The sequence below is a fragment of the Schistocerca nitens genome, chromosome 9 (genome assembly GCF_023898315.1).
Source record: "Schistocerca nitens isolate TAMUIC-IGC-003100 chromosome 9, iqSchNite1.1, whole genome shotgun sequence".
NCBI lineage: Eukaryota > Metazoa > Arthropoda > Insecta > Orthoptera > Acrididae > Schistocerca > Schistocerca nitens.
Window position 1 is genome coordinate 138,020,382 of NC_064622.1, and position 14,297 is coordinate 138,034,678.

Here is a 14,297-nt window from a genome sequence, read left to right on the forward strand (position 1 = left end):
TTTGGATTGACAAATCACACTATACCCAACAGAAGGATTTAGGTTTGGTGAACGCCTGGATAACGTTACCTGCCATCATGTGTAATGTCATCAGTGAAGTACAGAGAGGTAGTGTTATGGTATGGGTTGTTTTTTGTGGTTAGGGTGTGATAACCTTATTGCACTTAAGGAAACACTAAATGTGGAAGGATATGAACACATTTGGCAGCATTATGTTCTATGTACAGTACAGGAACAGTTTGGAGATGATGATTGTTGGTATCAGTATGACAATACATCCTGTCATAAAGCAGTGTGTGTGTGAGGCAACCATTTGTGGATAAGAACATTACTGAAATGGACTGACCTGCCCACAGACCCAACCTGAACCTAACAGAACACTTAAGATGAGTTGGAACACTGACTTCACTACAGGCCCCAGCATCCAACACCACTACTTTCTCTGGGTTCAGTTTTTGTGGAAGAATCATCCGCCATTCCTCCACAGATATTCACACCTTGTTGAAGGTGCTCAGAGCGAAGTTCAGCCATCATATAGGGGAAGGGTGGACACACTATATGTTAATGTCTATTAATGAGTATGTGGATGCATTTGATCAGACAGTATGTGAATATTTTCGATTCATTTGTATTTTGCTGGCAGTTTTGAGCTTTATCTTTTTTGTGTTCTGTTGTTGAATCTGAAAAATTTGGTTGTAGCTGTAATAAAATCACAATTGTGACAGCACAATTCAAAGAGTCCTTAAAGGTAAATATGCATGTTTTATTGGATTAAAAAATACTATGCTAATAAATTTGATTTATTGTTTTAGACACAGCCATCACATTAAATGCAAAACTGTAGTGGCGATTTAAAACTGGGTGCAAATATGAGCCTTCAGCAAGCGTTATTGTTTTTCTCTTCTGAAGAGACAGGCTTAAATTCTTGCCTAATGTTCCACCTTGAAGATTGCTTTTGCAATTGAGCCTTTTTTCAACTCTTCCAAGGCTTCTTTGTGCTGCTTAAGGGGGAATGTCTTTATTCCCAGTTTTTCATATTCCAGATACCTGCAACAAATTATATCTCTGGTTTCACAGTTCAGAAAATAACATTTGTAAAAAACAAGTTTGTCATTGATAAGATCTACAAAGCATGATGAATGAATAAATGAATGAAGACATTCTGTGCATAGGACAGAATTTAATTTTTATTCAGGAAATCTGATGGTCTTTATATTACTCTTTCAACAATTTTTTGAGAATCCATATAATAATGACAATTGTCTGTAATTTTTTATTTCATACTTGTCACATATTTTAAAATGAGGATTCACTTTTGATCTTCTTGAGATCTCTATGGGAATATTTTGATGGAAAATGATACTAATGACACCCTCTTCCTTCCCCTTCAACCCTTTTGCTGGGAGTAGCCATGGCTCCAAAAGCTTGAAAATTTCAATATATTTATATCTATTTTCTCCTGCTGCCATTTGGTGAATAGATTTTTTATCTATCTGATTACATTATAAGGATATAATTATTGTTCTGCAACCTGACATTGTGAATTATCTGAATTAGAATGTCCTGCCTTAATCACTGACAGCTGTATAGTTGTCTGGAAAACAATGAAGGCTGAACAATGGTCGCCCATCAGCAGATATGTGACTATGATCATCTCACTTGTGAATGTCTGTTGTCGTAGTCTTCCATCCAAAGCTTGGTTTGATGCAGCTCTCCATGCTACTCTATCACACGTAAATCTCTTCATCTCGGTATAGCAACTGCAACCTAAATTTTTCTGAATTGGCTCAATGTACTCATTCCTTGATTTTATTCTAAGTTTTACCCCAACACTTCCCTCCAGTATTAAATTGGTGGTTTCATGAAGTCTCAGAATGTGTCCTGTCAATTGATCCCTTCTTCTAGTCAGATGTGCCACAAATTTCTTTTCTCTCCACTCCTATTCAGTGTCTTTTCATTAGTTACATGATCAACCTCCCTAATCTTCAGCACTCTTCGGTACCACTGCTTTTCAAAATCTTATATTCTCTTCTCGTCTAAACTGTTTATCATTCATGTTTCATTTCCATACAAGGCTACACTCCCGGTAAATACTTTCAGAGAAGGTTTCCTAGCACTTAAATCTATATTTGATGAAATGTCTATCTCATGAAATAAAGTCACCAATGATGGAGCTTGACATGCTGGTGGCAGAACGGTACATATGACACATTTTCAGTGTATATTTTTACACAGATGTGAGGCATATAAAAAGAACAGAATGAAATAAATGTAAATGAGGAATATAAGAGCAACTTCAGCAGACTGTAGTATTTTCATATAAAACAGTAGAAACCATAATTGTGGTGAAGAAACTTCTTGGCGTAGATTACAGATCAAGATAGAATTATGCTACCAGTGAGCAACATGCTTATTGATTATTCTTCAGATATTTAACAGTCTTTCTGGGAGAGTCTGAGATGATATGAAATGCCTGCTACTGGATCAGTAGTGTAACTGTAACAGATGAAGGTACTGCTGTGAGGAAAGTTTGTCTCCTAGTTTTCAGTATTTTAGGGAAAAAAGTGTTTCATGTAAAAAATGTGCTGCTGTTGGTGGTTTCAACATTTACTGACATATGAAAATGCACATCTGTGAGGTGGAAATCAGAGTCAAAGACAGTGGTGAAAAATTCCAAAAATCGTCAAATGAATCTTATCTATGAAAATAATATATACTATGGAATTCAGAGACTTGAAATTCATCATGAATCCAGTTAGTGAAGATGATATCAATGTGTCAAAACCAGATGAGCTGGTGAAAGGCCATTCCAAAAATCGTCAAATGAATCTTATCTATGAAAAATAAATTGATATGTTCTAGGAAATTCAGGGAGTTGAAACTCATCATGAATCCAATTAGTGAAGATACAGGGTGACAATTATTGAGCTATATGATATGAAATCATCATAACTTTTGAACAGTTTGCCTTAGGATGTACAAAATGTATGGTTGGCCATGTGGTATGATGGGAATTAATATGCACATATGCAAAGTTTGGTTTAGTGATGAAGCCCACTTTTATTTGGATTGGTTCATCAATAAGCAAAATTTGTAGAACCAAGAATCCGCATTTCATGATCAAGAAGTCTCTTCACTCTCAATGGGTGACTGTGTGGTGTGCAATGTCCAGTCATCGAATAATCTGTGTTTTATTCTTTGATGGCATGAAGTTTTGGAAGATGATTTAATCTCCGTTATCTAAAGTGACATGGATTTCAACAACATGTGGTTCATGCTAGATGAATCTTGACCCCATCGAAGCAGGAGAGTGTTTTTGTACTGGAGGAGCATATTGAGGTTTGGATTCTGACTCATCAATGTTCTAACACATCAGTGGGTCATGCAGAATTTTGCTATTTGTCTGTGCCACATCGTCGCTAATGATGGCAGGCATATTGAACATGTTATAACCTAAATCTGAATATCTGTAATGATGTTTACATGTTGAATAAAGTGTGATGCTGTAGTTCGTAACTAATTAACATTTTTTTCATACAGTACAATAATTGTCATTCTGTAATATCAATGTGTCAAAACCAGAGAAACTGTTGAAAGGCCATGGGCTTCATCCTCTGAATTAGACAGAACTCCCTCATCTTTGTAAAAGGTACTTTAATCCATGTGTTATCCATCTCACTTTTTTCTTTTGAAGACGAAAATGAGATTCAGAATGCTGCAAGGATACTTTGTAGGAAGATTTAATTTTTTCATCTACACTGCCTACTTCATAAACATCCCCTATCTTGGGACTGGGTTATCAGAAATATTTTATTCCTTGTAACAATTTAAACATCACAAAAATAAGCAAGGGGACAGAAAATAACTCAGATTTATAAAACATTTAGAAATAAAAGTGCAAGTAAATAAACATTTTACCTTGTACCCATGGAGTCGATAAAACCCAAAGCTTTTGGAAAGCTGAATGGATTAATGTTCACTGCAATAATAGTGATTTCTTGCTTGTAGAGATGGTATGGTGATACACTGGAAGAAAAAGAGTAGTTATCAAATAATATGCTGGTGAACAGTTACTTACTTACACACACACACACACACACACACACACACACACACACACACCTTTTGTTCTTGGTGGCTCCTCTTTCTATATTTTACATCTCTATTAAAACTGTTTTGAATATATTCACTTTCTACACCTCTTCTTATGTCTCACTGGTGGATTTTCCATCACTGCCATTTATAGCTTCCTGAGTTACTGATCTCAACTTTGCTGATAATTTGTTGTTACAAGTTGCTCTGCACTTGATAGACAAGTATTTTTTTAGTCACTTTTGGTGTCTGTTGTCACATACACTTGTAAAAAGCTTCCTGAAAGAATTTGGTGCTTTGCCAATTTTCATGTTTATTTCATTGTCTAGAGAGAGATATTCCGACACCTGTGAGGCAAGATAGCAGAATTTGTCAACTACATTCAACAAGGAACCATCTAATCTTATGGCAGCCATATCCATGTATCCTTGCACCATAATCACGGTCTTCACATTCACAGACATAGAGAAGGGCTTGCATGCAGTTGCAAATTTGTCTATAATCGTCTTGAGTATATGCTATGAATGCTGCATTGTCAGTGAATAAAGGTTGTTTGCAAATAAGTCCTAAAAATAGCACTTGGATATGAGTAGTGAGATGTTATGAAGTTCCCCATCAGCCCTGGTATGTGCATGGATGCCCAGATTTGTTTTGCAAAAAAGTCTCTTTGAGAAGTATTTTGAAGAATATACCAAATAAGACAGGAGCCAGTACACAGCCTTGACAAAGCCCTCTTTACACAGAAGAGTTTATCAAGGTTGTGTACTGATTCCTATCATGTTTGGTATAATCTTCTCACTGCTTCTCATAGTTGCTTTCAGTGAAACAACCTGGGCATCCATCTGGATACTAGAACTGGTGAGAAACCTTACAACATTTTGCTATTCATATCCAAGTGTTATTATAAGGATTTAATTATAAGCAATGTTTCATTCACTGATGATGCAGCATTTTGTCAACAAGGACCCCCCCCCCCCCCCTCCCGAAGGTTTATGGATAAATTTACTACTGTGTACAAGATTTTCTCTATGTCTATGAATTATGGCATAATGATACACAGATATGTCTGTCATAAGACTGAATGTCTCCTTGTTAAATACATCTGAGAAATTATGCCACATCAGCTTTCTAGTGTCAGAAGATTTCTCTCTGGATGACAAAATGAATGCGAGAATTGACAAAGAGGTGAATACTTTCGGGAAGTCTCACAGAAGAGTGTGGCACAACAAACACTTTACAGAGGTCACAAAAACAATTGTCTATCAAGCATGTATGCTGAGCACCTTTGTGTATGGTACCACAAGATATGGACATCATATGCTAAATGAGAACATAAATTCAACACATGTCATCTGCAGTACTTACAGAATGATCTAGGCTTATGTGCATCATGTGAGAGACGAGATAGTCATCAATACTGTGAAGCTATGGACTATCACTGCCACTCTCAAGGAACATTGTCTTCAATTGATGGAACACTTACATCATATAGACCACTCCCATCTTCCGCAACACAAACTACTTTGTGGGATGGCACTTGCCAAGAGACCACCAGCATTGCACTTTAAAGATTGTGCCAAGCATAAATAAATGGAGCTCACCAAACACTACATAAGATGGAGGTAATTCATCAAGGACAGCAGCAAATTCTATTATGGAGTCTGACTCAACAAGTTAGTTGTAAAATGAGCTTGAAGATAAGCACTTATGACAAACCCCTCTTTTTGGATGATTCCAATAGCTGAGTGGTCAGTGTGGCGGTCTGTCACGCCAAGGGGCATGGGTTTGATTCCCGGCTGGGTCGGAGATTTTCTCCGCTCAGGGACTGGGTGTTGTGTTGCCCTCATTATCATTTCATCATCATCAGTGGATGGCAATGGAAACGACCACTGGAATCACTTCCTTAGATGCTCATGAAGTGGACCTCTCTGACAAGGTTTCCCCCATCACAAACTTAAGTTTTGGAGTGATTACACTTGACCTACTTGTGGCCACAAAGTGTGCTCTCGCATCATATTCCTGAGTCACCAATGAAAATGCCTGCATGATGATACTTGAGTCTTCCATTAGGAATTATAGATCAATGATGATGTTACCAGTTTTCACCTAAGACAACATCAGTGTCTCCTTCATTCAGAACCCTGTGTGGCTTTCATATTCAATCTTTAAAAAAATGCCTGACTGCCTCCAGCCCTTTATACATTCTGTATGAAGGAGAAGAAATGCAAAACACTTGTTGATTTTTCAGCTTTTGAGTGCATTTATATGCTGCCACCTAGCAGTAATTTTTTTTCTGTAGCTGTATATTGTTATAGTTTCAAAAGAATACTTTATAACATTTAGACAATTATTCAAATGCTTTAATATACATTTTCTGCACTTATCAGAGGAACAAAATGGCACCAGTACCTCAGGACATTAGGTTGTGCAACAATTTATATTCAAATTGAGCAGTATATCAATATATCAAACACACTTGTGAGCCTAAATACTATAACCAGTGATAACTGTGAGATTAAGTGACACCCGTTGGCATTTTGGACATGCGACATGATAAGGGAAGCATATAAGTGCAGCAGAGACAAATGGAAAATCGCTCTAGAAATATGGTCCACAAATGGGGAGATCCATTGACTTAAGGGACTTTGACAAAGGGCAGAGTGTTATAACTGGTGGCTGGGGATGAGCATATCAGAAACGGCAAACCTGGTAGATTGTTTATAAATTACTGTCATAAACATTTCTGGAAAGAGATTGAAGCATAGTAAACACACAAGCAGGTGACAAAATGTTGAATCCCTATGCCTCATCATAGAACATGGAGGTTGGAGGCTTGTCTGCTCTGCAAAGCAGGGCAGTTGGCAATCTGTGGCAGATCTAATGACTGAGTACAATGTTGGTGTAGGCACACATGTTTTGTTGAAAATGGGGCTCCACAGCAGACAACCTCCATGTTTTCCCAAGTTGACTCAATGACATTATCAATTATGATTGCTGTGGGCATGGGATCACTGAGATTGGACTATGGAACAATGGAAACATGCCACCTGGTGGGATTAATCACATTTATTTTACAGCATTACAGCAGGTTGATGGTCATGTTTGGATATGATGTCATCCAGATGAACAGCTGCTTTGAGCATGCATTGCGCCATGGATGCAGATAAATTTGGGTGGGTGGGTGCCGGGGGGAGGGGGGGGGGAGGCAGTATTATGCTATGAGTGCATTTATCTGGGATTCCATGGGACCTGTGTCAGTAATTGAAGGCACTGTGAAACTGTGGACTATGTGAACATTATTGTGGACCCACCTGCATCTTGATGTCTTCCTCAACGGCAATGGCATCTTCCACTAAGGTAACTATCCACGTTGCAAGTCCAAAACTGTTTGCTTGTGGTTTTGAGAAGCACAATAGTGAACTCTGTTCATTTCTTGGTCACCAAATTCGCCTTATCTGGATCCAATGGAACATATCTGGGAGGATATCTAGCAACAGAGCTTCACCCGCAAACAGTGGCGCTTAATTTAGGGAAACTGTGACCTTTGCGTATGTGTCTGGCATCACATACCTCTGGCAACTTACAAAGGATTTACTGCATCCATAAGATGTAGAATTGTTGCTTTTATGTTCCAAGCAATAAGCAACATATTAAGCAAGTGGTCATAAAACTCCAGCCAATAACAAAAAAGAGGGGACATAAATTGTATAGTCATCATTTTCTTGTACCGTGATAGAAGGGAATATCACGTACAACAGAACACTGTACTAAAAAGCCCTACTAGTTGGGTATGAGCCGTTGGTGGGGGTGGGGGTTGGAGGCCTTCAAAAATCACTTTATACGTTTCTTTAATACCTCGCAAACCACAGCCTCTAGCAAAAACATATACCAGTGAAAAATAAAACTATAATAAATTTCCCACAAAAAGGTCCTATTAATTTTTTCTCTAAAGTAACAGTTTGTGTAATGCAGGGATCAAAAAATCACAAATTATTAAAAATAGTGTTTCAATGTGTAATCTACCCACTGGAAAATTACCCTCTATCACACAATAATTAATAATGGTCAATCAAATCATCCACATTTATTTACGTTTGAAAAGTATCTGATCAGATTTCCTAGTAATATATGCGCCGACAGCTCGTCGACGCCAAGGTATTTTTCTAGTACGTTTATTCCTTGGAACAACAGAGGTACGAAAATGTATGCTCCATGGTTATTATAGTTATAGAGAGAGGGAGGAACAGCTTTGGAAGTATTCGTTTGAAGATTAGCGGATTGCTAAAAGAGTTTTATTTATGCTTCTTCGCGCTAAAGCGAACTAGTAAAGAGGATAGTTTGTGCCGCTAGCTAGATAGTAAAGAGAAAGATAAACCTGTACCAGAAAATAGCAAGAGACTTGGAACCAACACCAAACGGAACATGTATGGAAATGAATCAATATAATTTTGCCTCTGAAATAAGGTTTGTGACCATTTTATTCTAGAGTGAATGACGAATGAGTTCTCTGTCTGAATCATTAATGATTGTCTGGGCCCTGTAATTAATTGGGAAGTTTCAGCTGTGACAGAGAGAGCCTGCAATCTCTGAGTTTATAAATCGTCCAAAAAGGCTTCGTCCACATCTGAAATTTTAGATCTGTCGTAAACTGAACGAATGGTTCAAACGATCGATTTTCCCAACTGAATGCAGCGCTTAATAATAATAACCAATGCAAAGATCTTTTCTAGCAAGCCAGCCGCTGAATATTAAGACGAAGGGCTCCACCAGAGATTCTACTAGGCTGATTTTAAGTAATTAACATAGTTTAAACTGTATACAGATAAAGAACATTTCTGTGCGAGAGTGAAAGAGCGATAAAGGCGACAGATACACTTCTGTACAGACAAAACATTACACCAAGTTAGCGGCAAGCTGCATTCACCACATATAGACTTTCATCATTTACAAAAAAGTAATCAAAGAAATTCATTATAATGGCCAATCCGTGACAGGACACGTTTTTGGACGTTGTTAAAATAATTTTGTTCTCTGTTTCATGTGAACTACGACGAGACAACTTAACTTGGAAAAGAGAAGAGATACTCGCAGGCGAATTAGTTGGATCTTCAAAGAAAAGCAGCACGCTGGGCGCAGAAAAAAAGGCCAGATCTATAATTTTGTATTAAAGCTTGCTAGTATTGAGGAAGTAGACGTAGATTCGAACATTTACGAATTGTGTGCATGCTACATGTAGATTGGTTGAACTGCCCTAGTTGCATTTACCTGAATAAGTACTATAAGAAGGTAGCCACACAGAAGTATTATTGTGTGAAAGGAGATATATACATATTGACTGTAGAATATTTATATGGTTTTAACTAGGGCAATGTTTAAGATGAGTCAAGCAGAGCAGAGCAACACGCAACAGCCTTCAGCTGTGAGCACGGATGATAGTGATGTAGTAAGAAGTGTGGTAGAACCGATCGCTACAGATAGCGTAATAGAACGCCCTGTAGACACGGCTGGAGAGGTAACAGCAGGTATGCAACATGGATTAGATCCATTAGTAATTATCATGAGACAGATGCAGATGATAACCGAGAGCATGAATAATATGAAAATCGACATAAATACGAAATTAACCTCAGTTACTGAAGGCCAAGAAAATATGAAAATTGACATTAATGCGAAGTTAGCCTCAGTTACCGAGGGGCAAAATGATTTGAATTCGAAGTTAGCCTCAGTTACCGAGGGGCAAAATGATTTGAATTCGAAGTTAGCCTCAGTTACTGAGGGGCAAAATGATTTGAATTCGAAGTTAGCCTCAGTTACTGAGGGGCAAAATGATTTGAATTCGAAGTTAGCCTCAGTCACTGAGGGGCAAAATGATTTGAATACGAAATTAGCCTCAGTTACTGAAGGGCAAGAAAATCTGAAAATCGACATTAACGCAAAGTTCGCCTCAGTTAATGAGGGGCAGGAAAATCTGAAAGCTGAGATTAAGCAGCAGTTACACGACAGTTTTTCCGAATTAGAGCAGCGGATAGAGGCGAAGACAAAGGAACTTAAAGATCAGGCCGAAGAGACGGAACGAAAATTAACTGCACAAATAGAAATGGTTAAGGCTCAATGTGAGGAATCTACTCAACGCGTACGTGTAGAAATGAAGGAGTATGTGGCTATTAAGATAGACACCGTATGGGAACAGGTGGAAATGGTTCCGCAATTAGTACAGAAGCAAGATGCCGTGTCATGTGCAATTGCGCAACTTCCTGAATTGGCACGTACGCAGACGAACTTAAAGGAAAGTGTGGAACATCTGACAGAACGTCAGGACGTTATAGACCACCAAATTAATATATTAACGGGTAAACTATCCGAAATCACATTAGAAAACAAAAGGCTAATGTGTGAAAACGTTGAGCAAAATGTTAAAGCAGCATTCCAGAGTCTATGCGGCAAACAGGAAGAGAATTTGTTTGCGAAAGGACTTGAGGAAGTGCGACAGCAGTTAGGTGCTGATTTTGAGCAATGGAAACAAACGATAGCAGAGTCGATACGCGTTTCACAACAAGGCTCAGAACAAATGAATACCGGCCAGCAGCAGAAGTTGCCAGCGACTATAGAGCCAGTTACTGCACATTCGCACACGATACCGACTTGTGTGAGTAACTCGAATATTAAATTGCGACGAGCTAGTTGTTCGCGCGAAGTTTTATCGGACGGAGATTACGAAAGCCTGTGCCATGCCAAAGAAAAAATGATAAAGCATCGGCAATTTCAGATTTTTAACACTGACAAAAGGGGGGTCCATCCGATTGTTTTTATCAGGAGTTTTAGAGGAGTGCTACCCAGAAATTGGTCGGAGTGGCAGAAGATCAGTTTCGTTACTGGGTATATACAAGGTTCGGGGGCGATCTGGGCCTCGGACATGACGTCTGTTTGCTCGACCTATGACGATTTTGAGAAAGCGTTTTTAGCAAAATTCTGGTCAGAAGGGGTACAGGAACGCCTAAGGCAGGAGGTGCTCTACCCAGAGCCTTTCTCTTTTTCGAAAGGAAGCCTTAGGAAGTATTTTGAGAAATATATAAATAAAACTAGATATTGGGACAGACCTATGCCTTTGCCAGATATAATAAACATACTTAAGGCAAGACTACCAACTAGTATACGGAATCAATTAATTTACGGCAATGATAAAGACTTGGAGTCGTTCCTCACGACGTTAGATCATATAGACATTATAGAAGAGAACAACCAGAAAGCCCGCAACAATAGAATCCAATATAGGGAGATAGAACCTCCGCCAAATGGTAGGCAAGGGAGCGCACAGAGATCGATAAATAGTGGAGAAACCCCTCAAAATATCAACAATAATACCGGCAATAGTCTTGCGAGGGGCTATCCAAGGAACAACAGGAATGGGAAACGATACAATCCCATATGGGGGAACGAAAGGAATTTCAGACCGCAAGCATGGAACAATAACGGTAATAGAAAGTGGAACCAACCGGGGGGAATAAACTCAAATAGCCAAAATCAGTGGGGACGGACATCTACGAATCAACCGGTAATTACCGAAGTGACGGATGATGTCAACCACCAGGCGAATCAAAATCCAACAAACTAGTAAGGACCCACTCGTGCCCCGGAGGAGCGGTCAACAATAGGTTGAGGGGCAACAGGATATGTGTACCAATGCTAACGTACAATGATGGACGATTACTGGCAGATGAATTGACCGAGGACTTAGAACCCAAAGATGAGGATAAGGAACAGGTGGCAGTAGCCGATGTGCAAGTCATTTTGGAGACTGTACCTATAACGGCGGTTTTAGACACAGCTGCAACCACGAATGTTATTTCGGAGGCTCTATTCAACAAGATCAGAACTATAAGACGAGTACCAATTTTTCCAGTTCAAAATTGTAGAATAATAGGCGCCGTTGGGGCCAGATCGGCTAATGTAAAAGTGCAGTCACTACTTAGTGTAGAAGTAGGAAATGTAGCAATATTAAGCACATTCCTTGTTGTGAAAAATTTGGTGGTAGACTGCATTATCGGAGTCGACAGCCTACGTCAATACGGATGCAGAATAGATTTTAAAACAGAAAAAATTTGGTTAAATGTAAATAAACAAGAAATTGAGTTGGACTTGTTGAAAAAGGAAAGCCTTACCAGAAAATATAATAGTGGGATCAGCGTGCAAGTAATCAGGACTGCACAGAATTCTAAACAGCACGTAAATAATGAGGTCCAAGTCAAAGGAGCTTCGGTCAATTAGTGTATGAGAAATTAAATGAATCCGACTGCATTATTGAAGATCAGAAGCAGCAGCTCAAAGAATTATTATTAGCGTATGAAAACGTGTTTGATGAGAGGCCAGGAGTTATTAAGGGATACATATGCCATCTCTACGTTAAGCCGCATGAAACATATTGTAGAACTTTCTATCCTGTTCCCTGGAGGCTAAAGGCTCAAGTCCAAAAAGAAATAGATCGCATGTTGAAATGGGGTTTGATCGAACCCTCCACAAGCCCATACTGCTCCCCACTGCTGGTCGTGCCAAAAGCAAATGGAACTGTGAGACTGGTACTTGACGCTAGGGAAATAAATAAAATCATAATTCCAGTGAGAACACATCCGGAAAACATAGACGAACTGATACAACGGTTCCAGGATGTCCAATATTTGACAAGCATCGATTTACGAAGTTCTTATTGGCAGGTCAAGCTGGATGAGGTATCAAGGAAATATACAGCTTTCATTTATGCCGGAAGAAGTTACCAATTTACTGTCGTTCCTTTCGGACTCAACATTAGTGCTGGAATCTTTATAGCAGCTCTAGATTATGCACTAGGCCCAGAACTAAGAAGCAGGATAACAGTATTTGTTGATGATATGCTTATTGCATCGAAGACCTGGGAGGAGCATATTACTTTACTGAGTCGGGTGTTGAACGTGTTCAAAACCATGGGAATAACTGCTAACCTACAGAAATCCCATTTTGCACTAAACAGAATCAAGTTCCTGGGGCATATAATTGACGCAAAGGGAATTTTACCAACCAAGGAGAAGCTAATTGCGATTAGTAAGTTTCCAACACCGAGGAATAGGAGGCAATTAAAAGGGTTTATGGGTCTTGCCTCATTTTTTAGAAGATTTATAACGAATCAGGCCATGAATGCAGCAGCTCTGAATAGTTTGCTAAAGAAGGATGTGCCCTGGCTATGGACATTAGAGTGTCAAGAAGCATTTGAAGAGATAAAGAAGCAATTAGGAAATGCACCGCTTTTATACCATCCCGACATGCAAGAGGAATTCTACTTGTCAACAGATTCGTCAAATGTGGGTCTTGGAGTGTGCCTTTTCCAAGTACGCAAGATAAATGGACAGCTTACCTTTTGTCCTATTGCGTTTGCTAGTCGTGTTTTGTCCAACTGTGAACGAACGTACACGACGACGGAATTAGAGGCTCTTGCGGTCGTCTGGGGATTTAAAAAATTTCATTATTATTTATATGGGTCGAAGACTATCGTATATTGCGATCACCAATCATTAACGTTTTTGCAAACGTGTAAACTGTTACACCCCAGACTGGCTAGATGGACGCTCGCTCTGCAACAATACCAGTTTAAGATCGTACATGTCTCAGGGCAGCAAAACATTATTGCGGACGCTCTATCAAGGTCACCGTTGGGTTTAACAAAAGAGATTGATGTGAATACTACCTCGGAATTCCCTGTATTGCTGCTGCAGGAAAATCCATTTAAGACATACTACGTCAATTTGTGTGTGCATATGGCCCAGTTACAGAAAAAGGATGCTCAATGGGGAAGTGTCATTCAAAGGTTACAACAGCAACCTTCAGATCAGATGGCAAACTACTACCAGCTGGTAAATGGCGTATTATTTTTCCGCTGTGGAAGGCCAAACAAAGTCCGTTGGTGTGTTTGTATACCTGAGGCACAAATAGAGAAACTTGTATGGTTCACTCATTTAACCTGGGGACATTTCGGTGCGACAAAATGTGCAGACAAAATAAGTGGGTACTGTTATTTTCCCAACATAAAGCGCAGAGTGCATGAGATCTTAAAGAGGTGCATAATCTGTCAAAAAACAAAGCCGGACTCAAAAGGGACTAAGCACCCATTATGCTCTATATTAGTACAAAAACCAAAAGAATTAATTTCGTGCGATCTGTGTGGACCGTTACCTACTTCA

General features: G+C 39.1%; 1 protein-coding gene across 1 annotated transcript in view; it reads right to left on the reverse strand.

Moving 5' to 3' along the window:
* Positions 1–784: 784 nt before the first annotated feature.
* Positions 785–14,297, reverse strand: part of LOC126203680 (uncharacterized) — a 62,847-nt gene continuing 49,334 nt past the window's right edge. Inside the window, exons 7-8 of the mRNA XM_049938045.1 lie at positions 3,919–4,026; positions 785–1,047 (exon numbers count right to left, since the gene is read on the reverse strand). Of these exons, the coding sequence (XP_049794002.1) occupies positions 930–1,047; positions 3,919–4,026 (226 nt within the window). The 3' untranslated portion in view covers positions 785–929. The remainder of the gene's footprint in view (positions 1,048–3,918; positions 4,027–14,297) is intronic.